General features: G+C 41.7%; 1 protein-coding gene across 1 annotated transcript in view; it reads right to left on the bottom strand.

Moving 5' to 3' along the window:
- Positions 1-24,685, bottom strand: part of MYO5C (myosin VC) — a 118,577-nt gene that overhangs the window by 10,738 nt on the left and 83,154 nt on the right. Inside the window, exons 29-38 of the mRNA XM_019967848.2 lie at positions 23,613-23,793; positions 21,344-21,437; positions 20,525-20,588; positions 18,569-18,737; positions 14,918-15,005; positions 11,382-11,480; positions 9,956-10,110; positions 7,327-7,416; positions 4,290-4,440; positions 2,956-3,238 (exon numbers count right to left, since the gene is read on the bottom strand). Of these exons, the coding sequence (XP_019823407.2) occupies positions 2,956-3,238; positions 4,290-4,440; positions 7,327-7,416; positions 9,956-10,110; positions 11,382-11,480; positions 14,918-15,005; positions 18,569-18,737; positions 20,525-20,588; positions 21,344-21,437; positions 23,613-23,793 (1,374 nt within the window). The remainder of the gene's footprint in view (positions 1-2,955; positions 3,239-4,289; positions 4,441-7,326; positions 7,417-9,955; positions 10,111-11,381; positions 11,481-14,917; positions 15,006-18,568; positions 18,738-20,524; positions 20,589-21,343; positions 21,438-23,612; positions 23,794-24,685) is intronic.

Below are 24,685 nucleotides of genomic sequence, written 5' to 3'. Positions count from 1 at the left end.
TAGGTTCTTATCAAAGAACCCTGGGCGGCCTTCCTTGAAGGCTCAGTGGTAAAGAATCCACCTGCCAATTCAGGAGACACAGGTTCAATCTCTGATCCGAGAACATCCCACTTGCCGTGGAACATCTAAGCCCATGCACCACAACTGTCGAGCCTGTGCTCTAGAGCCTGGAAGCTGCAACTACTGAAACCACGAGCCACAATTACTGAAGCCCCTGCACCTGGAGCCCATGCTCAGCAGCAAGAGAAGCTGCTGCAGTGTGAAGCCTGCACGTTGCAACTAGAGTAGCCCCCACTTGCTGCAATTAGAGATTTGCACAGCAATGAAGATCCAGCAGAACCAAAATATATATATATATATTTATATATATAAATATATATATATAAAATTGCAATAGCAAAACATTAATTATTTTAATTAATTTAATTAAAAAACATTTAAAATATATATTATGTGTGTATATATATATATATATGTGTATATATATATATATATATATAAAATGCCTGGGCAAAATAACCACAATGGAACTTGCAATAAAAATGCTATTGTGGAGATGGTGAGATAAAGTTCCACGTGAGATAATATTTCTTATAAATTTATGACTGCTGCTGCTAAGTCGCTTCAGTTGTGTCCGATTCTGTGAGACTCCGTAGACGGCAGCCCACTAGGAACAAAAAAAAGAACTACGTACTAGGAAAATTTTTACATTTTCCCAGGAACTGGTCTGCTTCACCATGCCAGATGAGACCAGAGAGCTACTGATGTTTTGCTTTTTTCTCCTGGCAGTCAGAAAGCCCAGTGCCTGTTTTCAAGCTACTCTGTCCACTGTTAATTTTTCCATTCTTAGAGTTTGATTTTCCACTTGTGTTCATGTTTTGCCATTGCAGTGCTTGTGTTGTCATGGCAAAATCACTGCCAATCCTGAAGTACCTTGTTTATGGCAGAAGCTGAATCAATATCTGAATGAACAAATGTCTCTAAGATGTATATGCTGTTCACTCAGAGCAACACACTGGAAAGGCAGTACCTCCCTAATAGCACTTCCAATTGGTGAGAGGAAAGAGTGCTGGGCACCTATGGGGACAAATGTTCACTGAGCTTGGGGACCTCCTGGTGGAATAAGAGTTGTTTAGCAAAGACTTTGGTGACATGTGTAGGTTTATGACTTGACTTTAAATAAGCCTGAGGCCTGCCCCAGAGGACTTCAGGGCATCTGTTCAGAGCCTGGGAAATAAACAGAAGCCTTTCCTCTCAGTGAAGAAGAAAAGACCCACAAAGCCCAGCCCTCCTGAATACTCCCTTGTATCTGAAAACCACAACCTGGGGTCATGGGAATTTCACACACTGCTTTGTAGAGATGTCCAAGCTTCACCAACGCTAAGGTGTAATGGATGCCTCTTGTGTACTACTTGGCTTAATAAACTTTTTAGGTCACTTTTCATTGTGTCACTGCCATCACCACCACCCTACATCCTCCTGTCACCTACAGGTATCAAATCTGTGTGCATATTAAAAAATCTTAAATACCTACCCCATATTATTTGGTTTCTAATCATGTGACTGTTAATTCAAACAATAGCTAATGATCTGTGTTTTCTTGGTTTAGAGACAGAAGCTGACACACTTCAAAACTGGATAACTAGACTTCCAGGTGGCACAATGGATAAGAATCTGCCTGCCAAAGCAGGAGACACAGGTTCAACCTCTGGTCCGAGAAGATCTTGCATAACACCAGGCAACTAATCCCACATGCCATGACTACTTAGCCTGTGCTCTAGAGCCCGTGCTCTGCAACTAGAGAAGCCGCTGTAATGAGAGGCTTTCACACTGCAAAGAATAGCCCCATAAGAAGTAACTAGAGAAAGCCCTTGAAAAGCAACAGAGAGCACAGCCAAAAATAAGTACACAAAAAGAAATTTAAAAAAACAAACAAACTGGATAACCATGTCTGCAGGATGAACTCTCAATGCTTGGCCTGGCATTTTACGCCCTCCCAATCTAGGTTCAGCTTACCACTCTACTATAGCCCTGTAGATCCTGACATAAGCCTTCACTTAATTTAGCTGCTGCTGCTGCTGCTAAGTTGCTTCAGTCATGTTCAACTCTGTGCGACCCCAAAGACGGCAGCCCATCAGGCTTCCCCGTCCCTGGGATTCTCCAGGCAAGAACACTGGAGTGGGTTGCCATTTCCTTCTCTAATGCATGAAAGTGAAAAGTGAAAATGAAGTCACTCAGTCGTGTCCGACCCTTAGCAACCCCATGGACTGCAGCCTACCAGGCTCTTCCGTCCATGGGAGTTTCCAGGCAAGAATACTGGAGTCGGTGCCATTTCCTTCTCTGCACTTAATCTAGACAGAGCTATTAATATTTACTCCTGCATGAGGAGGGGTCCTCACTCGGTCCTACCACTATGGCTTTGCCCACTCATTCCCTTGCCTGGAATGTTCTTCCATTTTTGATTACTCACAAACAGTTTTCAGGCTTCTTTAACTTTTCTGGCCACAATCATCTCTCCTCTCTGAAGCACTTCCTGTACCACTTATTTATGACTTAATTATAGTGGTCTTGAATCATCATTTAGCTTCTCAACAGCAGGGATCAAATCACCCTTTCCTTTGTTTCCTGTGTCCCCCACCAGTGCTAATCACAGAGGTGGTGGTCAACAAGTACTGGCTGTATATATGATAACCACAGAGGGCCAAAATTTAAAATACACAGTTAGTTCTTAGTTGAAGCCACTCTGCCAGGGTGTCAAGTTAGCATAGGTAGAGTGATGGGAGGAGGGCCTGGCATCATATGGCTGAGATCTCCTTGGCTCTAAGAGTCATTTTGCACACCCTCCAGCAGTGCCGCTCTTGTGGAGGGAGGGCGGGCAGAGCATGCAGTCTCGGACTTCAGGAGCATCCTTTCCAGCCAGCCTCTCCAGGGTTAGTGGTGGCTTATGGATCTTACCTTATCTGCATCCCTTTTCTACAGGAGCACATGTCCTTGCGCAGGAAGAGGCTGTTCAGGGTCACCGCCCCGATCAAGAAGAAGAGCTGCTTCACTGCCTGCCTCATGATCTCAGGGTCCAGGCCATTCTGGCACATGGTGCTGTAGAAGTAGCTCAGCTGCTGCAGGACGGAGGTCATCGTGTAGGCATCCGTGTCATCTATGCTGGAGGACCGCTTCCGGAAGCCTGTGGGCTTCAGGCCAGAAATGCCCTGCAGACTCTCGTACTCCAGCATGCCTGGCACTACGGAGAAAAATGGAAGCTTTTCTTGCACATGCAGTGGGGACGCCCAGAGGACATTTCCCCTGCTCTCGTGTGTCTGTTTCAGGGAGTGGGACAATTTTCACAAGAGTTAGTGTGGATACAGCTGTAGCAGAGAAAGCAGAAGGATGGAGGGTTGGGGAACACCAGGCTGTAAGGGGTGGATGGGAATGCACCACCATCTACAGGAGGGGAACAGTTCCTCTTCTTTCAACTTGACAGGAGAGAGAGCTGGTTAGCATGACAACTCATGGTCTGGAACTACTTAAAGCCTACAGTATTTCAATTTCAGAAAACTGAAGAAAGTATACAAGAAATTGAGTGGAGCTCTAGGATTTCAAAAATACTTGGCTCAGAACCAGTGTTAGCCACATAAGGAGCAGCGGTTCTCCCAAATCTTTCCCTACAGGATGGATCCCCCTTACAGAAAGAAAACTATGACCCATGTACTTTTATATATGTAATCACTTTAGGCAATCAGAGAATTAAATAGTGGGCATTTATATTAGTAAAGTTTCTTGTTCTAAAATTATGTTCTTTGAAGCTACAGTAGAGAAGCATACTTATGTAAGGTGATACTGTGAATCTCTTATTTGCATTGTGGTTAGGGAAAATCTCTAAAAATAGTATTACTTGAGGAAAAAATGGTTCTCTTCCTTTCTGAGTATCATGGCTGTACCACCTCTGAAAATTAATGCTTGTTTTTGGGAGATGTAGAGGTTTTTGTGTGAACGTTTGCTTATACCACTGGAAACATGACCAAGTCACGATTTGGATTGTCAACACCACACTGGCATTTTCTGCTACTATGAGTACTATCACCCTAGTGACTAAAACCACTTATGTCAACATGACTTAGTTGTTTTCTTTGGGGGAAGGGTGGGGCAGAAAAGGATAAGACTAAACCAATACATTATTTTACTATTTGCTTAAAAAAAATTATATTCTTTTCAATTACACATTCCATGCAGATTTATTTTTTAAGGTCTCAACATCATTATAAATATTTCTTAGTCATCAATTCTTTTCTTACCTATTATTGGTTGAATGTTATTTTCCATTACGATAACGAACTGATGATATATTCGTATAGCCACATCACTAAGAATCTGTCTGTATTCTGAAAGGTCAAAATTGTTCAAGCAATTCTTATTCTGATGTGGACTATTATGCTTCATGAATTCCTGAAAGTAATTTTGAACATATAAATATTAGAATAATGTAGACACATAGGATATTAAAATACTATCTCTGTATCTAATGATATTACAATAAGTTTATACTATAACTCCTATGGAGAAGGCAATGGCACCCCACTCCAGTACTCTTGCCTGGAAAATCCCATGGACGGAGGAGCCTGGTGCGCTGCAGTCCATGGGATCGCTAGGAGTTGGACACGACTGAGCGGCTTCACTTTCACTTTTCACTTTCATGCATTGGAGAAGGAAATGGCAACCCACTCCAGTGTTCTTGCCTGGAGAATCCCAGGGATGGGGGAGCCTGGTGGGCTGCCATCTATGGGGTCGCACAGAGTCAGATATGACTGACGAGACTTAGCAGCAGCAGCAGCAGCATAACTCCTATACTTAATGTCTGATCTGTATCAAATTCTTAGTGTTTGGGATAGCATTTATTTTCTATAACTAACTACACTTGACCCTTAAATGATATGTGTTTGAACTACATAGGTCTTACATGTGTAAGGTCTTAAAAAGGTCCACTTACACGTGGACCTTTTTCACTAAGTTATGTATTATATAGTACTACATGATCTATAATTGATTGAATCTAAGGATCTGTAAATATTACTGTTCCCCCATGGAAGCTCATAGGAAAAACAGTGAAGCATTCAAGGAAGTAAACTGCTGTAAAAGGTTGATAGATGCAATAAATGAGATTCATAACTTTACAGAGTATAGACCAATCTGAAATGCTTTAATATGGATGTTATGGACTGAGTATTTGTTTCCCTCTCAAATTTATATGTTGAAGCCATAATCTCCATTGTGGCTAGCTTTGGAGATGGGGTCTCTGTCTCCATGTTATTAAGGTTAAACAAGGTCACAAGGGTGGGAGTCCTGACCTGATAGGATTAGTGTTCTTATAAAAGGAGACACTAGAGAGATCCCATGCACTGAGGAAAGGCCATGTGAGTACACAGGGAGAAGGTGGCTATCTTCAAGTCCAGAAGTGAACTTTCACCAGTGACCCAATGCTTGCACCCTGATCTCAGGTTTCCATTCTCCAGAACTGTGAGAAAATAAATTTCTGTTGTTCAGGCCACCTAGTCTGTGGTATTCTGTTACAGCAGCCCAGCCTGAACATGGTAATACATTTACAATGTTCAAAGAAGTAAAATTAAAAAAAAAAATTTAAGATAAGAATAGGACATTGTAAAAGGCAGAGGTAAAAAAGAACCATTGGAATTTTAGAAATAAAAAATAGTAAATAAAGAATCTTCAGACAAGGAAAAAAACCTTGTATACATGGTTAAAGTGGGTAAAGAAAGGATTTAAATAATGGTGATGCAATTAAAAATAAAATTTTTAAAAATGATGATGATATGCCTCCCATTAAAGCCACACAGATGCCAGGTTATCTTAAAGGACTGGTCTGTGCCCCTCTTAGCTCCAACGTTCCTTTTGGTTAGAAGTTGGATTTTCTTTACCTATTTCTCCTTTTGTTCTTTAATACTAGTAGGATTACTCATATTTTATTTTCTCTCCTGAAAGAAGATATGTGATCATTACTTCACATGTCAATTTGGGATAAATAATCACATCAATTATGGATAAAAGCATAATTATGAACTCTAAATTTGAATTATAAAGTTAGAAGAAAAAAGAACTTCATGATCTCAGGGTAGGGAAGAATTTCTTGAACAGGACACTGAATCATGTATCATAAAAGAAGAGGACAGATAGATTTAAGTACATCAAAATTCAAAACTTGTGGATGACAAACGACTCCATAAAGAAAAGTTAATGATAGGCCACAATCTATGTAAAGACCTCCTATAAATCAATAAGAAAAAAGAATCACCCCTAAGAAAAACGGGTAATGGATGTGACTAGGCAATTTAAAAAACAAACCAACTGATGAGTAAGCATATGAAATGATGCTTGACCTTGCTAGTGATCAAGCAATTACAATTTAAGTCAACAGAGTATCATCTTATAGCCATGAGACTGATAAGCAATAAAACATCTGTCAATACCTAGTGTTGGCAAAGGTATGACACGCTAGAACTTTATATACTACTGATAGGACTATAGAATGGTATACCCATTTTGCAGAGCATTGAAAATCCCAGTCATTTTTGTTCTTTTAGGTCAGTGAAATAATGCTCTGTGAGTATTTGATGGTGAAGAACTTCAATATAATGTTAGCCCCTTGAAAGCAGAGTCAGAATGGCAAAGGATTTACAGATGATGGAGGAATAACCAAAATCTTGTAGTGATAACAGCTATGAAAACGTAGGCAGGTTGAACTAAAGGCTGTGTTTTAGAGTGATAACATTAACAACTCCAGAATTTTACAGCCAGAAGGAAAATGAAAAATCTCTGAATCTATCTCATGAATTTTTTAAAAAGATTTTTTGATGTGAACCGTTTTAAAAGTCTTTATTGAACTGGTTCAATAAAGACTTTTAAGTTACAACATTACTTCTGTTTTATGTTTTGTTTTTTTTTTTTTGACTGCAAGGTATGTGGGATCTCAGCTCCCCAACCAGGGATTGAACCCACACCCTCTCCTTGAAAGATGAAGTCTCAACCAGTGGACCACCAGGGAAGAATCCACCTCATGTAATTTGAAAGTCAAGGACACTGAGGCTTAGTATCATGCCCGGGGTCTAAACCTCCTTCTGGAAGTCTTTTTGCCTGTGACCTCCATTCAGCTGGTGATGTGAAGCTGGTCTCCTGGGGAAGAAGGAAGCCAGGAGGCCAGCTGGAGCAGAGGATGTTCCTGGGCTGGGCAGTCTGATTCCTAATTACTCCGGCGAGCTCGGGCCCACAAGGAGGTCGCAGACTGGCAGTCAGTACACAGCATGGAGCAGCAGGCGTCCCTACCTCTTCTCCACTGTACTGCTTCAGGCAATTGAGGAAATGACAGGTATTGGAAAGCCAAAAGGACAGCATCTCAAAGTCTTCTAAATGTTCCTTAAAAAAAAAACCAAGAAAAGACAAAGTTGGATTTTGTTATTGTTCTGAGCCAAGAACAGACATATCTTACTTGTTTTTCTAGCTGGTGGCTTTTGACCAAAAATAATTCTTCTTTTATTAATTAAAGACTTTATTAAATTTACACTATAAAAAGAATTTTATTTTCTTGGGCTTCAAAATCACTGAGGATGGTGACTGCAGCCATGAAATTAAAAGACAGACACTTGCTCCTTGGAAAAAAAAGCAATGACAAATCTAGACAGCATATTAAAAAGCAGAGACATTACTTTGCCTACAAAGGTCCATATAGTCAAAGCTATGGTTTTTCCACTAGTCATGTATGGATGTGAGAGTTGGACAATGATGCTTTTGAACTGCAGTGCTAGAGAAGACTCTTGAGAGTCCCTTGGACTGCAAGGAGATCAAATCAGTCAAGGATTTGACTAAAGGAAAGGAAATCAACCCTGAATATTCATTGGAAGGACTGATGCTGAAGCTGAAGCTCTAATACTTGGGCACCTGATATGAAGAGAAATTCATTGGAAAAGACCTCCTGATGCTGGGAAAGATTGAAGGCAAGAGGAGAAGGGGACAACAGAGGCTGAGATGGTTGGATGGCATCACTGACTCAATGGACATGAGTTTGAGCAAGCTCTGGGAGATGGTGAAGGACAGGGAAGCCTGGCGTGCTGCAGTTCATGGGGTTGCAAAGAGTCAGATACGACTGAGCAACTGAACAACAACATGAAAATAAAGCCGTATTTATTTAGCAGGTTATGGTTTGCAAAGTACTTCTGTACAGGTTATATCATCTGTTATGACACTTGAAGCAGGCACTGTAGGAATGCCTGAGAAAAGTCTCAGTCCTTGGCCTCCAAATGTCACATTCTGGCTGGGAAGACAGACACGACATATGTAGGACACAGTTAAATAGGTGGCTGACAGCTTACATGGTAGGCATAGGCGGTGCTACAAAAACTCAGAGGATGCAGAAATGATGGGGAACCAAGGCAGCTGAGAAAACCACAGGAGAGAGGCAGAAGGATAGCCTCCTTGAAGGAAAAGGGTGGCCAGACAAGAGCTCAGGATCAAGGACTCTGCTGGCAAGAACATTCCAACTTATGGGACAGGAAGGAGAGGAATGAGCAAAGGAGTCAGAAGTAATGAAGACCAGAGAGATAAGAAGAAAACTGGGAGAGCCCTGGGTTTTAAAAAACAATGTCAGAGAGTTTCAAAGAGGTGCTGCTACTGTTTAATCCATTTAAAGAGAATAAGTTAATAAAATACCATTGGATTTAGCAAGAGGAATTACTGGTGATCTTTCTGTGGAGTAATGTGGGTAGAAGCCAGGCTGCAAAGAGGGAAAAATAGTTGGTGGAGACAAGTATTTTAAGTGCTCTGGCAGCCAGGAGGGGGTGTGTGAGAAAAAGGCCCAGTGGTCAAGGGGGTATGTGGAACAAGTGAGGGCTGCTTTAACGTGCTATGCACTGGAGTGGGAGGATCACGGAGCCGTTGAAGAAGCTGAGGTGGAAGATGCTCACAAGAAAGGCTTCATACTCCTTATGCTATGTACCCTTCACTTTCAAAGTATTTAAACATTCCAGAGCAGCAACAAGGGGCAAACACCGTGTGCCTACAGCCTGGAACGTAATGCGAGTGTGTCTGCAGAAAACCCAACTTAGGAAAATAGGGACAGGGAAAACATGATTTATGGCAGTCTCTTCTAAGAACACATGGGTGGTTCCCATGAAGACTGACTGTAAAGCACCAAATCAATGTCAGCTTTCTACTCCTAACTCCTGATGAATAATGAATTCTTAGTACAAAATTGGGCAGGGTGGACGGTGGGAGAATTACCCATTTCCTGATGCACTCACTGCTTTTATTTCTTCTCTTTTCCAAGAGTATTTAAGATAGGGTTTGATTGCTCATGACTTTTCTAGAACACATATTTTACTAAAAGTAAGATAGGCCTTTCCCAACTACACATTTTAAATACATCTCATAATCAAACATCACTTCTTCTTTGGAAGGGGAATAAAGGATAATGGATCTATATTTTACTGGTCCCTTACATATACCTTATCTTCATGTCTGGGCTAAGAATAAAAGTATATACTGTGGTTTTATAAAGGAGAATTATGTAAGTGCCAAGGGAAGAGATGAGTATTTTTCGGCTATTCCTATTCCTTGGCATTCAAACTTGTTACGTGGATAGACACATACTCCCTACAGTCAAGAATCTCACACCTGAGGGGACAGACGTGATGGGGTGGTGACCATCAGGTTGTAGTCTTACAGGTAAGGACTTGAGGTGTAACTGGCCGTGTCCCACCCTTAGGGCTGTCTGACCTAAGCTGTCTTTTCCTAATTAGATTGGCGTCTTTCACTGGGCCTCTGACTGGCTTGAAGAAGCATGTAGTTGACCAAACACTGGAGGTGTAGGTTGGGAAAAGTCTGGGCATCTGGTCATTTCCACAAAAGTTCCTAAAGTAGCCCTAATACCAAGGTCCAATGTCAGAAAAGTAGTTCCTACCTTAACCACCTGCTTGATGCCATTAATGGTGCTGTTCATGAGGGACTTGAGCATGTCAGCGTCATTTAGAGAGTCTGCGTAGCGTACACACATGAACAGGATATGAGCCGGCAGCCCGGGGATCATGTTCACCACCACACCGCGGGGCTTCAGGTCTGGAGCAGAGAGAGTCGGTGAGGACTGCAGCTCCCCCGATAAGAAACCTATGTATGGGTGGGGGTGTCTGCTTTTCTGTACTTGATGCAGTGCCTGAATACCCAGAGATGTTTTTTCCCTTTGAGGAATTAAGGCTGGCTTTTTTTCTTAGCAAAAATATACATGCAGGTGCCACCTGCTTCTCTTACTTCTCATTTGCAAAGTATTTTCTCTTTTCCAAGGTTGAATAAAAGACAGAATTTCATATCTCCAAGGTAAGAGAGGAACCCCAGTCCATGCACCCCCACTTCAGCCTCTATGATGAGGATGGAATGATCTTAGCAATCACATGCCTCTGCCATGAATAGAGAAAACAGGTGTACAACAGTCCTGCAGAGGAGGATCAGTTGGCCTTGAGGAGAAGAGAATGGCTGGAAGTCGGAGTAGGGATGTAGAGAGAAACTTTATAGAACAAGTTAAGAAAAGCAAACAAAGACCTCTCCATGTCTGCATTAGGACAGGGGAACAAAGAGGCCCCGCAGCTGTGTACCAGTGCGGGGTGGAAAAGAATGGGTAGGCGGCTCCTGTGCTCTGGGGAGGGTCACTTAGGAGAAGAGGAGTAAGGCTATACATGGGCTTTCTGCTTTGAGATCCTGGGACCAGCTGATAGGGAGGCAGTTTTTCTCCTTCTCCCTAGAAGACTATGTGGTTTCCATGGTGACGACAGGCAGGCTAGTAGCACTGGTTCTAAGACTGCCAACCATAGAGCATGCCAATCGGGAGATTCCTGTAATAGCCATGGCTGAGAAGGCCCTGCCACACAAACGAATTTCTCAGCAGAAGGCAAATGGAACAAGGGAGCCACGGTTACTTCTCCCAAGACTCCTGTGCTAAACCACAAAGATGAGGAGGTGTGTCTTCTACCCTGACCATGTGATGAGACTTGGGAAGAGGTTAGGGTAGTGCATCTCAACTGAAGGCAAGGTAGCAGATGCCAGAAGGCATGTGGCAATGTCTGACAGCATTTTTTTTTTATTGTCATGATTAGGGGTTGCCACTGGATTCTAGAGAATAGAAGCCAATGATACTGCTCAATATCCTACAATACAAAGCCCCTATCCACCCGAAACAAAGAATCACATGGTCAAAAATGAGGCTGAGAAGCTCTGTGCTAGGGGAAGAAGCAGTGGAGGAAAAAGAGGAACTATCATCCCTGCCCAAGACCGTGGCAATGACTAAGGCTCAAGTTCTCAAAAATTAAGCAAAAATTCAGAGTCCCAGGTTTCATTACCAAGAATGAGGTTTTGAATGAGCTTGGCCTCATCTTCTCTCTTGTATTCCAGCATTCCAAGGTACTCCTTGGGTCCTGAGGACAGGTGCACGTCATTGGCTGTAGGCAGAGGCAAATAATCAGCTAAATACACAATAACAAGCATTATAATGAGACTACTCCATCTCTTTCCATCCCATTCTGGCTGATTTGCCCATGAAATGCTCTGGCTTTCTGATAAATGCAAACTTTATTGAAGCCTGAAGAATTTCTTCTGGTAGCAATTCTTATCTATGAGTATATCCATGAGTATAGCTGCCAGTGTATTTTCTCATGGTCACCTGGTATATAATGAGTGCAGTAGGGATATGAAAGCAATACAGGATATTGCTTCTGCCTTATTACAGTTAAAAAAAAAAAAAACGAGATTCACAAAACATGTAGTGTGCAGTCACCAAACAGCATGATCCCAAGGTGGCTGGACTAGTTTCCTATGTGCTGTTTTATGCCACTGTTACAGTGGCATAAAACAAAAATTTTTTAAACTACAATTTAAAAAATCTTACAGTTCTGGAGTTCATAGACTAAAACAGATCTTACAGTACAAAAATCGAAATGTCAGCAGAGCTGTTTTTCTTCTGGAGGCTCTAGTGGAGAATTCATTCCTTGCCTTTTCCAGTTTCTAGAGGCTGACCACATTCTTTGGCTCTGGCCACATCACTCTGACCTCTGCTTCTATCATCACTTCTTTCTCTCTCTCTGCTTCCATCACCTTCCCTCACTCTGTCATTCCTGTCTCTTTCTTACAAAGTCTCTTGTGATTATATTGGATCTACTTGGATGATCCAAGTAGATCTCCTCATCTCAAGATCCTTCACGTAGGGACTCCCCTTGGTGGTCCAGTGGTTAAGAATCCCCCTTCAATGCAGGGGACATGGGTTCAATCCTTGGTCGGGGTCCTAAGATTCCACATACCATGGAGCAACTAAGCCTGTGTACCACAGCTATTGAGCCCATGTGCTCTGGAGCCCATGTCCACAACTAGAGTTAGTGCACCACAACAAAAGATGATGAATGAAGATCCGGCTTGCCACAGCTAAGACCTGAGGCAGCCAAACAAATAATTAAAAAAAAAATACTCACATACTCACATATACAAAATCCCTCTGCCATGTAGAGTCATATATTCATAGGTTCTGGGGATTGGGATGTGGACATCTTTGGGTGGGCCACAGTCTGCCTTCTGGTCCCCAAAGACTCATGTCCACTCTGAGAGGAGATGTGACTTATAGAAGTACAAGTTAGAATGTCAGAATGATTCCAAAGATTTTATGCTGCCAAATTTGAAGATGGTGAAAGAGGCCCACAAGTCAGGAAAAGTGGGTGGCCTCTAGAAGCTGGAAAAGGCAAGGGAATAGAATCTCCTCCTAAAGCCTCCAGAAGCCCTGCTGACGTGTTGATTTTAAGCCAGTGAACACCATTTTGAACTTCTGACATCCAGAACTGTAAGTTTCATGTTCTATTAAGCCACTAATTTCACGGTGATTTGCTAAGCAGCCATAAAAAATAAATACAGAGGACATAAGAATTTATGCAGAGGTAAGTAAGAACTGTTGAAAAATGGTTCTTGAAGGAGGTAGCACTCCAGCTGGGCCAAGAAAAGTGAGTAGGCTCTGATGGGTGAGAAAGAAGATAATACAGGTAAAGAATTAACAGAACTCTCTTCTACTGCATGAGAGTTTGTTCTGTGATTTACCAGCCCTGTTCCCTTGAAGACTGATAAAGGTAGAATGTTAACTATTTTACTAAGCAACCTGTTTATGGTAAGAAGGACCACTGATTGCTGAACTCCATCTAGACCGGGAAAACCAATAAATGATGCAGAAGCACCTGATAAGGACATCCTATTTTGGGTATTCTTAAGTGTGGTGACTTGTATCTGAGCATGTTTCTTGGGAGCTAGTGCCACCTAAAGAGTGTCCTAGAGGTACTGGCTTTTCCTGACAACAGTCATGTGAGTGAGCCTGGAAGCAAGTACTCCAGCTCCAGCTAAGCCTTCAGATGTCAGCATCCTTGCTGACTACTCTACTGTGACTCAGCTAGAACCAGCCAGCTGAGCTGCTTATAGATTCTCGACCTTCAGAAATTGCACTGTTAAGTGTTTGTCATTTTAAGCTACTAAATTTGGGAGTAGTTTGTTATATGATCAATAGATACCTGATACAGGAATGGAAGCTGATGCATTCCACTTAAAACAAGTTGGGCTGGAGGTGATAATAGAAAGGTGAAGGAGTAATCTTAGAGGCAAAAAGGGAGTAGGACTCAGGAAAAGTGAGGAACGGCAGGTGGATTTTGGAAGTCCTTACGCAGAGACGGCAGTTGATTCATTCTTTCCCACAATGGGGATACCATGGGGTAATGGGAAGGACAGACATGGTCTCTTCCCTCATGGGGCAGATGACCTTTATCAATAATTATGGAAAGGAAAAGAGCCTCATTTTGGTTTTGGAAACTTAAAGTCTGATGAAAAGTTGAAAAAAAAAACCAATAAAGGAGTTCTTCAAAGAAATGAGGATAGTAAAAGGAACAGAGAGTTGCAGATACAACCTTAGTGACAGAGATTGGGAGAAAGCAGCAATATTGAACAAATGAGTAAAGAGTTAGATGAGAAAAGTCAGAACGTTTCAGTGACTATTTGCAGGGCAGGAATAGAGACACAGACATAGAGACCAGACGTGTGGACACAGCAGGGGAAGGAGAGGGTGGGGTGAATTCGAGAGAAGCACTGGACATATATATTACCATATGTAAAACAGACGGCCAGTGGGAAGCTATGCACAACATAGGAAACTCAACCTATGGACACTCTGTGACAACCTGGAGGGGTGGGATGGGGGGTGGGAGGGAGGCTGAAGAGGGAGGGGACGTATGTGTACTTATGGTTGATTCACACTGTTGTATGGCAGAAACCAGCATAGCATCGTAAAGCAATTATCTTCCAATTAAAAATCAATTTAAAAAAAAGAAAAATTCAGTGACACAGAATCAGGCGAACGAAAGAAAGGCAGAGAATCTTTTTCCCTGGAACTTATAAGGACACTCAGTGTGCAATTCAGTTCATGTTGAGGACTTCAGTCTGGCTTCTTAGCTATCTAATAGATATCTAATTAGCTATCTAGTATCTTTTCTTCTAATAGAAAGTAGGATATTGACCCCATGTAACAGAGAGGAAATAAACTTTAAAGCAGTTAAATCTGAAACGTTTTCACAATTCCATTTTAACAACGAGAGAGTTAACAGAGAAAGAGGTTAAAAGCATTCCTTTCAGGGTACCCCTTACAATTACATGAGCACATCTGGTATCACCTGAGAGGTGGTGAGCCACCTGCCTGCCTTTAAGGATCTCCACTAGCCCATCACTGGGCCCCAAACACACCAGTGGAGACTCATTTCTTTAGTTTTCAAATTCTTTGGACCACATCAGGAAGTAATATGTCAACACATGTAAACTGTAGCTGAAAGTTCAAAAAATTGGAACATGGATGTTGTTTTTCTACCTTTTTCAATTGTCTTGGTAAGAGTCTTCACTTGATCTTGTAACTTTTTAATCACTCTTTCCTTCATGTCTAACTCTTCTTCAAGATCCTACAAAAATCAAAAGAAAGAGGATGTTAGCTCAGAAGCATCTTAATTCTATTATTTGGTAAGAACTTTGCTGAGCTGTAATTCACATACCACACAATTCACCCACTTAGTGTACACTCATGATTTTCAGTATAGTTGGTTGTGCAACCATCACCACCATCTGATTCCAGAATATTTTCATCACATTAAAAACAAACATATAACTTTTAGCTGGCACCTCTTTGCCCTCCTATTCCTTCCCAGCCCTGGACAACCACTAATCTACCTACTGTCTCTACATATTCGCCTATTCTAAATATTTAATATAAATTAAATCATAGAACATGTGGCCTTTTGTGTCTGGCTTCTTTCATTTGGAATAACGCTTTCCAGGTTTATCTGTGCTGCAGCAGGTATCAGTACTTCATTGTTCTTTTGGCTGTGGGATCTTAGTTTCCTCCAATCAGTGAAAGCACTGAGTCCTGACTACTGGCTGCTGTTGCTGCTGCTAAGTCGCTTCAGTCGTGTCCGACTCTGTGCGACCCCATGGACGGCAGCCCACCAGGCTCCCCTGTCCCTGGGGTTCTCCAGGCAAGAACACTAGAGTGGGTTGCCATTTCCTTCTCCAATGCATGAAAGTGAAAAGTGAAAGTGAAGTCGTTCAGTCGTGTCCGACTCTTTGCGACCCCATGGACTGCAGCCCTCCAGGCTCCTCCATCCATGGGATTTTCCAGGCATAAGTACTGGAGTGGGGTGCCATTGCCTTCTCCACATGACCACTGGACCACCAGGGAATTCCCAGTACTTCACTCCTTTTTTTTTTGACTGAATACTATACTATCCTATTGTATGGGTATACCACATTTATCTTGATCTAATTTTTCCTTGATAAAGCCATGCCCATCGTAGAGAGTTTAAAAATTTTCACACGCAGGTGTGAAAATGTGCTCTCTTGATGTCAGAAGCTGAAGGCAGAGAGGCTTCAGAGATTTGGGTCCCGGCTTTGCCTCTCCTTCCTGATAAAGGGGGTGGCCCTGCCTATGCTGAATTTGGCTCAAGAACCAGAAGAGTCTTGGACACCTATAAATATTTCCTATAAAGGGCAGAGAGTATTCAGGTTCTCCCTGAACTCCAAGGGCTTTGACACAGAAAGGATTCAGGCTTCTCTGATCCAGCAATTCCCACCTCGCAATCAGTCCCTGCAGCCATGGATGGGCCCTCTGGGGACTCTCAGAGCCCAGGGAAGTTGTGCTGTTTCCACTCATGGCTACCTCTCCCTACTACAGTCATGTTCCTGGCTAAACACATTAGGAGCTTTATCTGGCCTCACATGTGGGACTGTGGGCGCAGTTTCTTTCCTCCTATTTGAGCCTATTTTACAATACATCTAATAATTAAAAAGTCACCCATCAATCCAGAACCTGAGGAAATCACTGTTTATGTTTTATTTCATTTTTTTTCCTCCTAATATGGCATATATCCATTTTATAAAATTGGGTCATACTGCTTATAAAGTTTTAAATTCTGTTTCTCATTATACCGTAGATATTTCCCCCATCATTGATAATATACCAAACTGTCATCTGATATACAATAATTTAATCTACCCACTACAGCTGGGCATCCTTTCTTTTTTTGCTGTGTCTAATAATACTATGCTGACCATTCTAGATGAAAATCCTTGTTCACATATTTAATTATCTACTTAGGACAGAATCTCAGAAGTTGCATCACTGAGTCAAAGGGAATGCACTTTCAGAGGTTCCTGACATTTGCCTCCAAACTGCCCCTAAGAAAGTTGACACCAATTTCTATCCCCTGAAATCATGTGTGGCTGGGTGCACTTCAGGGTGTTCTCACCAGCACCATAAGATCTCCATTATTTGAGAATCAAAAAAATACCTAGCTTTAATTTGGTATTTCTTTGATAAATAGAAGATCGCTTAAACTTTTCTTTCCAACTTTAAATAAATGATTTTCTTTGACTCAGAGGCTCATGCAGTGGGCTGAACAGTGTCTCCTTGAAATTCACATCCATTTAGATGGACATGTACACACTGCTTTATTTAAAATGGATAACCAAAAGGACCTACTTTATAGCCCAGGGAACTCTGCTCAATGTTGTGTGGCAGCTTACATGGGAGGGGGATTTGGGGGAGAATGAATATACGTACATATGTGGCTGAGCCCCTTCAGTGTTCACCTGAAACTATCACAAAATTGTTAACTGGCTATACTCCAATATAAAATAGAAAGTTAAAAACCCTTCATATCCACTTAGAACCACAGAATGTGACCTTACTAGAAATAAGGTCTCTGCAGTTGCAATTAAACCAAGGATCAATGTGAGGTCACACTGGATCAGGATGGGTCCTAAATTCAATAAGACTATCCTTATGGTGTGACTTGAGAAACCTATTCTCTGAGAAAGGCATACCCCTCTCAAAAAAGATGGTCATCACCCAAGTGATGATCTGGATCATCTGACTGCTGCTGCTACTGCTAAGTCACTTCAGTCGTGTCCGACTCTGTGCGACCCCATAGGCGGCAGCCCACCAGGCTCCCCCGTCCCTGGGATTCTCCAGGCAAGAACACTGGAGTCGGTTGCCATTTCCTTCTCCAATGAATGAAAATGAAAAGTGAAAGTGAAGCCGCTCAGTCATGTCCAACCCTCAGCAACCCCATGGACTGCAGCCCTCCAGGCTCCTCTGTCCATGGGATTTTCCAGGGATCATCTGACTAGAATGTATTATTTCCTATTAAATGTTAAACTCTCTGCATTCCTCTTTTTATATATATAACTACCCTTTTAAGTTAAGTTCTGACACTGCAAAATATGATTTTACCCTATCATGTTTTTCTTGTGAGATAGGAAATGGGGGGGCCTGATGAGGAGGAGCAGAGCCAGTGGGCACGTGCAGCCTGACCACTGGCTGGGTGAGCCCTTACCTGGTCATGGTCTTGGAGGCTGCCAGGCCAGGAAGGCGCCTGAGAGCATCCACCTCCCAGGAAACTACTCCATCTGCTACTCTGGCGCTTCTCATCCTTGTGGGTTTCACACACCAATACAATTTCAGAAGCATTTCTGGGAGCTAACAGAGTTGCCAAATGCCATTTTGACAGGGGCATTTATAACTGGATGAATACTTTCATAGTTTAAAAAGTTAGCCACCTATTATTTTGATCATTTCATAGAAGAACACTTTGACTCTGAAAATTATGGGAAGAGCATTTCCCCAGAAGCAAGCGGGGGTCTTGGATGGAGTAAGCTTTGTTCAGAGAAGGTCACACATCAGCCTGGCATCCTCAACATACTCCAGGCAAGGCTGTTGTCATCTCAGACAAGCACTGCCCATGGGACAATGCTCAGGACCTTCCACTGGTCCTCTCTCAGCCTGCGTAAACCCCCTGGCTCCCCTGCAATGGCCATAACCTCAGAGGCCACCTGTCTTTTGAGAAAAAGAAACAGATTGCTCTAGTGAGAGGTGGATGCTACTCATCAGATGCTTGGGGTGGCCTGTCCCCCCTTTCAGTGATACCTGGACATAGGCAGTCATTTATCAACAGGTTAGAAAACTTCTCACCCTCTTCTCCATAGTGAGACGAGATGCTTCCTGCTGGAAACTACTCTTGACTTCATTTTCAGTTTCAGATTGTTTCCTCAAGTGCTCACTGGCCTCCTGAATTTCTTGAATCTTATCCATCAGCTTCTCTTTCTCTTTGGTATGTATTTCATTTTGGGCTTCTATGGTCCTGAGGAAAGGATTAGGAAGTTTTGGTATAAATTTGATCATCATGAAAAATCAGTGGAAAAATAGTTTGGCCACCTTACGTGTAAAACAAATTGTACCTGAATAGGGGAGTGCTCACAGTGTGGGGGAAGAGACCAGGGTTAGTGGGGTATAGAAGTCCACAGCTGCTTCAGCCTCTTAATCTGATAAAAATTTCTCATCCTCACCCGCCCACACCCCTTGATGGCTCCCGTAAGATATCCATACCCACTCATACCCTTATGACCAAAAGCCCAGTCATTATATCCTTTGTGAAAAGCCTGGGATCAGATACTCAAAAATCCAGGGATCAGAGAGAGAAGAAAAGGGACCCCATCCAGAGTCCCAAAATGATGCCCACCACTTTCCTACACCTGGCCCCTACCCTCCCAATGAAGAAATTCTCTCTGGGATGTAGAGTGTTTATTTATTTTTCTTGAAATTAAGTATCTTGAGGATTTTTAAATTGGAATGGAACCTGAATGACAAGTTTGACATCTATTCCTCTGATGATAAATAATAATATGAGAGTCGATTTTAATCTGATTAGGATAACAAAATGATTGTGAATAAAATTCACAGTGAAGAAGTCAGGGTAACTGACTTTTCTAAAGATTATAAAATTTTCCAAAATATTTTTACCATACAAAAGCACAATCTAATCTAAGCTATAAAAATATTATTTGATATGAGCAATGTTATGTGGTATGGAAAAACACTAGGATATAAAATGGTACCCTATTAATGAATGTAAAGCTCTAAAATTGCAATTCTAACTTGAGTTACACATAAATAATTTAATCTAGATTTTATTATGAAAGAATTGAATCAAAATAAAGCTTTAAAAATGTTTTACAGTTATGATCCAGTGATTCTATGAAGGTTTGTCAACTTCTCCATGATGGACAAGTCAGCAGGAAATGCATAATCTTTCTATATTTCTAAGAGAGAGGGAAGAACCCATGCACTGTGTGTCTGTACATGAATATGACTAAGGGAATTCACCACTCTGATTGACTGGAAGAAGTTCAGTGATGAGTGGAAGTAAATTACACAGGTAAGGATCTTGGAACACAAGACACTGAGGAAATTGAGGGTTTGGGCAAATGCCTCACTCACCTTCGCACCTTCATGTATTTGTCAAAGCTCAATGTGCGTTTTAAATGAATTAAAACACCACTGATTATTCTTTTATCTGCTTCTCCAGAGAAATGGTTAAAATTTCTATTAAAATAATTTTTGATCATCATCAAAAAAATTTTACACAAAGTATCTCAACAAGCTCACAAAACATTTTTCTCACAAGGTTCCACCAGGGGCTCTGTTGGTCAGGATGTAATTTGGGGGAGCAGTTATCAAATGAAGATTCTCTATCAAAATGGATTTTAAGCCTCACCCTAAGTGGCCTGCTGAGAGAAACACTGTCCTCTCTCATACGATATTATTTTATCAGTTTTTTGAAGATATAATTTATGCATATGGCATAATGTTCTAAGGGCATAAACGGGTACACAGTGAAAAGCAAGTCTCTTCCATCTTCCGGGCACCAGTCACCCAGTTACCCTTCCTGCAGGCAACCAATGTTTTGTTGGTTTCATTTCTTGTACATTATCCCAGAGGAGGGTGTGTGTGTACACAAGCATTTATTTTTACACCTGAAGAATATCTTGCTTTTGTGGCTTAATAACCTTCTTTGGTATCTCCCACAATTTCAGAAAAGCAAAGCATTGCATGAGTGTGGGCTTGAGGTACATGCAGGTTGACACTTACTTGCTCTGTGTTCCTTCTTCTTCTTGATTGTGATTCGACTGATTTGACAATTCTTCTAGTTTTCCTAAGACAAGAAGAGCTATCAGTCCTTTGGGGGGTCATACCACTGCATTCTGATTTGGGTTTGATCATATTTCATATTTTCAGTTATCAGGAGTCCTAAAATGCACCCAGCTAGAGATGAGGTTTTATTTGATCTGAACAATGTTTAAAAACTTCATAAGCCATTATTTAAAAATTGTGATATTTCACATAAAAACCTGGATTTCTATTTTTTCTTTAAAAATAGGAATATCAAGCAACACTGGAGCCCGAGATCTTAGTCAGCAAAAGTCAACAGGGCTTGCTTGGAGGCAGCTGCTGCCTTCAAATGCCTATGAATCTTACTGTACTGTCCACACATCCCACTTTCACATTTATGTCACCTAAGTCCTTGGAGAATCAGTTTGACAATGACCTTTTGGTCATTTCTTGGATACAGGAAACCATTTTCTTTTTTAAAAAAACTTTCTATTTTTTTTTTTTTTAAACTTTCTATTTTATATTGGAGTAGAGCCAATTAACAATGTTGTGACAGTTTCAGGTGGATAGCAAAGGGACTCAGCCATACATATACATGTATCCATTCTCCCCCAATCTCCCCTCCCATCCAGGTTGCCACGTAACATTGAGCAGAGTTCCATGTGCTGTACAGTAGGTCCCTGTTGGTTACCTATTTTAAATACAGCAGTGTGCACATGTCATCCTCAACTCCCTAACCACCTTTTCCCCCAACAGGAAACCATTTTCTAAAAGCAGGTTCATGAGGGTTCCAGTTACCTTTCATGGTTTCAGTTTGTTCATTCAGGCGGATTTCGAGATCTCGCTTCTGTTTTTCCAGTTCTGAAATTTGTTGTTTAAAGTCTGGGATCATCTTCAGAGAAGAATTGGAAATATTAGAATATGAAACACTTTGAAATCCCAGAGCTGCTCAGAAGCAAACTAAACTGCCTAGATCTTTAACCCCATGGAACATACGTCTAGAATAGTTATGTAAGACAGCTAGCCAAGGTATTAGACTGGATGAAATCATGTTTTTTACCTCAAGACCTATACTGTCACAAGAAATACCAGCATGCTCAGAGTGTGTGGTTCTCACCCAGCTCCACCCTCCACATCCTGGAGGGCTCCTGGAGGGGCACCATCTGGGAGGATTTATGGGAATTCTCTGCTGAGCTGAGGGAGGGAGATGGGAAGAATGACAACCAGTCTCTTTGGTTCAGAGACATCATCTCCTCATCAGAAATAGGAGAATCATCTCAAAGGGGTCCTGCTGTGCCCTGTGAATTCCAGGCCATGCACTGCTTTCTTATCAGAGGTCTGGAACGATCCAATAAGTTTCATAATCCTCTGTCCTTGTCTAGCTGTATGCTTGTTTAAACGTCCACCATTTCTACTTGTAGTCAGGTGCAAGTGAAAGTCGCTTAGTCATGTCCAACTCTTTGCGACCTCATGCACTATACAGTCCATGGAATTCTCCAGGCCAGAATACTGGAGTGGGTAGCCTTTCCCTTCTCCAGGGGATCTTCCCAACCCAGAGATCGAACCCAGGTCTCCCACATTGCAGGCATATTCTTTACCAGCTGAGCACAGTCAGGTAAGGAGAGTTTTTTTTCAACTGTACATGTTTATGAAAACACCTGTGCCTCTGAAGTTAAGATGAAAAATACTTGTTTGATTGTGCAATCAGATCTTACTGTAAACTCCTCATTAAAGTTTCAGCCAAGTAGTAAATAAAAATGTGCAGGTCCTTAACTACTGTTTCACACATCTGCTGTGCCCAGGGTCATTTCTCCTCACCTGCTGACACATCCTTGAGATTTCCTAATACTCCCAGGTTAGGCAGAGGAGGAAAAGCCAGTAAAGAAGTTGAGAAGGAGCAACCAGTGGGGTGGGATAAGAAACCCAGGAGAGCATGGTGTCCTGGAAGCCAAGAGAACAATAAAGAGGAAGAGGGAGTGATTAAAAACAAACTGGAGCCTATTATACAGAGTGAAGTAAGCCAGAAGGACAAACACCAATACAGTATACTAACGCATATATATGGAATTTAGAAAGATGGTAACGATAACCCTGTATATGAGACAGCAAAAGAGACACTGATGTATAGAACAGGCTTATGGACTCTGTGGGAGAGGGAGAGGGTGGGAAGATTTGGGAGAATGGCATTGAAACATGTGAAATGTCATGTATGAAACGAGATGCCAGTCCAGGTTCAATGCACGATGCTGGATGCTTGGGGCTGGTGCACTGGGATGACCCAGAGGGATGGTATGGGGAGGGAGGAGGGAGGAGGGTTCAGGATGGGGAACACATGTATAATTTTTTTTAAATTTAAAAAAAAAATATATATATATATATAAAAGAAAAAAAAATTACCAAATGCTGCAGAGAGATTAAGACCAGGGTGAAAAGGAATCTTTGTGTTCAGTTCTGTGCAGGCAGATTCAGTTAGAGGGAGGAACACACCGCAGCATGGGGTGGCCACAAACAGGAGATGAGTGGAGCTATCACAGCCAGATGGCATGGAGAAGTATGGCCAAGTCCCCCAGAGAAATGGGGAGGTGGCTGCAGGGGGTATGGGGTTAAGAAAGGCATGTTTTTGATAATTAGATTCCTAAGGCATTCCTTCATACCAGTAGATAAAAGTGAGAAGGAAGAATTAGACAAATGCAGTGGAGAAGAGCAGGCATCATGGAAGAAGGAAGTTGTTGAAACAGTGAGATGAAGAGCTAGAAGAGGGCAACTGACCTTCCGCATGCAAGCCCCTCTCAAGAGGTACCTTTTTATCTTTATGCTTTTTGTGACTTTCCAAGGGGTTGGGGCTAGATTTAACATATATAAATTTAAAAGCACACACAAATCACAGAACTCGGACTCATCCCATGGTACACACTTTCAAAATGCTTTCTAGGCTGGTGTAATTTTATAGTTTTATCTTCTGAACCAGTTCTTTCACTCCTGGAAAATGTAATTTGTTTTCCAGCTGAGACACTGAACTTTACTTCACTAAAGCATAACATCTCTAGAATAAAGGCTGAGATCATACCATGTTTTCCGATGTTAGCCTGGTAACTTCATGACGGATACTTTCATTGATGTCATTCTCTTCTCTAAATAATTTCTGCAGGTGGTTGATTTCCTGACTTAGATGCACCACTTTGAAGTTCAGAGCTTCAATCTCCTTTTCATAGCAGTCCTTCTGGGACTGGAAATGGTTCTCCAAAACGCTGTCAGAGGAATGGTCAAGAAATTAACCACATGGTCTTTATCCTGATGACAACTCTCAGCAGTTATGAAAACCCACAATCAGCGCCAGGTGCTAAGCACATAAAGTTCACCTGTGTCCAAAAGGTTACAGGCTATAGAATTAGTAATGTATAATTACAAACTTCAGCTATGTGATGTTATGTGGTATTAACAGGTAGTGGATGATAAAAAAATTTTTAGACATTTAAAAAATTATGTTTCTATTCTAATAATTAAAAGTACCCTCTGTTTGATGCAACAATGATAAAGACACATGTCACTACACATTTTTCAAAACCCATAGTATGTACAACATCAAGAGTGTAAACTATTGACTCTGGGTGATAATGGTGTGTCAGTGTAGGTTCATCGGCTCTAACAGATGTACCCTCTGGTGACACATGTTGATGGCTGTGTGTGTGTAGGGGTAGGAGGTATATTAAGAATCTCTGTACTTTCTGTGAACCTAAAAGTGCTCTAAAAATAGTTTATTAATTTTAAGAAAGCAAACATATTAAATTTAAACACATCTATATATCTAGGAAAGTGAAAGTGAGAGTTGGTCCATAAAGAAGGCTGGTGGTGAAGTCACTAAGTTGCGTTGTACTCTACCGACCCCATGGACTGTAGCCTGCCAGGCTTCTCTGACCATGGGCTTCTCCAGGCAAGAATACTGGAGTGGGTGGCCCTTTCCTTCTCCAGGGGATCTTTCCAACCCAGGAATTGAACCTGGGTCTCCTGCACTGCTGAAGGCTGAATGCTGAAGAATTGATGCTTTTGAATTGTGGTGCTGAGAAGACTCTTGAGAGTCCCTTGGACTGCAAGGAGATCAAACCAGTCAATCCTAAAGGAAATCAACCCTGGATATTCATT

This window comes from Bos indicus, chromosome 10 (assembly GCF_029378745.1).
Source record: "Bos indicus isolate NIAB-ARS_2022 breed Sahiwal x Tharparkar chromosome 10, NIAB-ARS_B.indTharparkar_mat_pri_1.0, whole genome shotgun sequence".
Taxonomy (NCBI): Eukaryota; Metazoa; Chordata; class Mammalia; order Artiodactyla; family Bovidae; genus Bos; species Bos indicus.
Note: the sequence above shows the minus strand (reverse complement) of the source record. Positions and strands in the feature narration are given on the sequence as shown.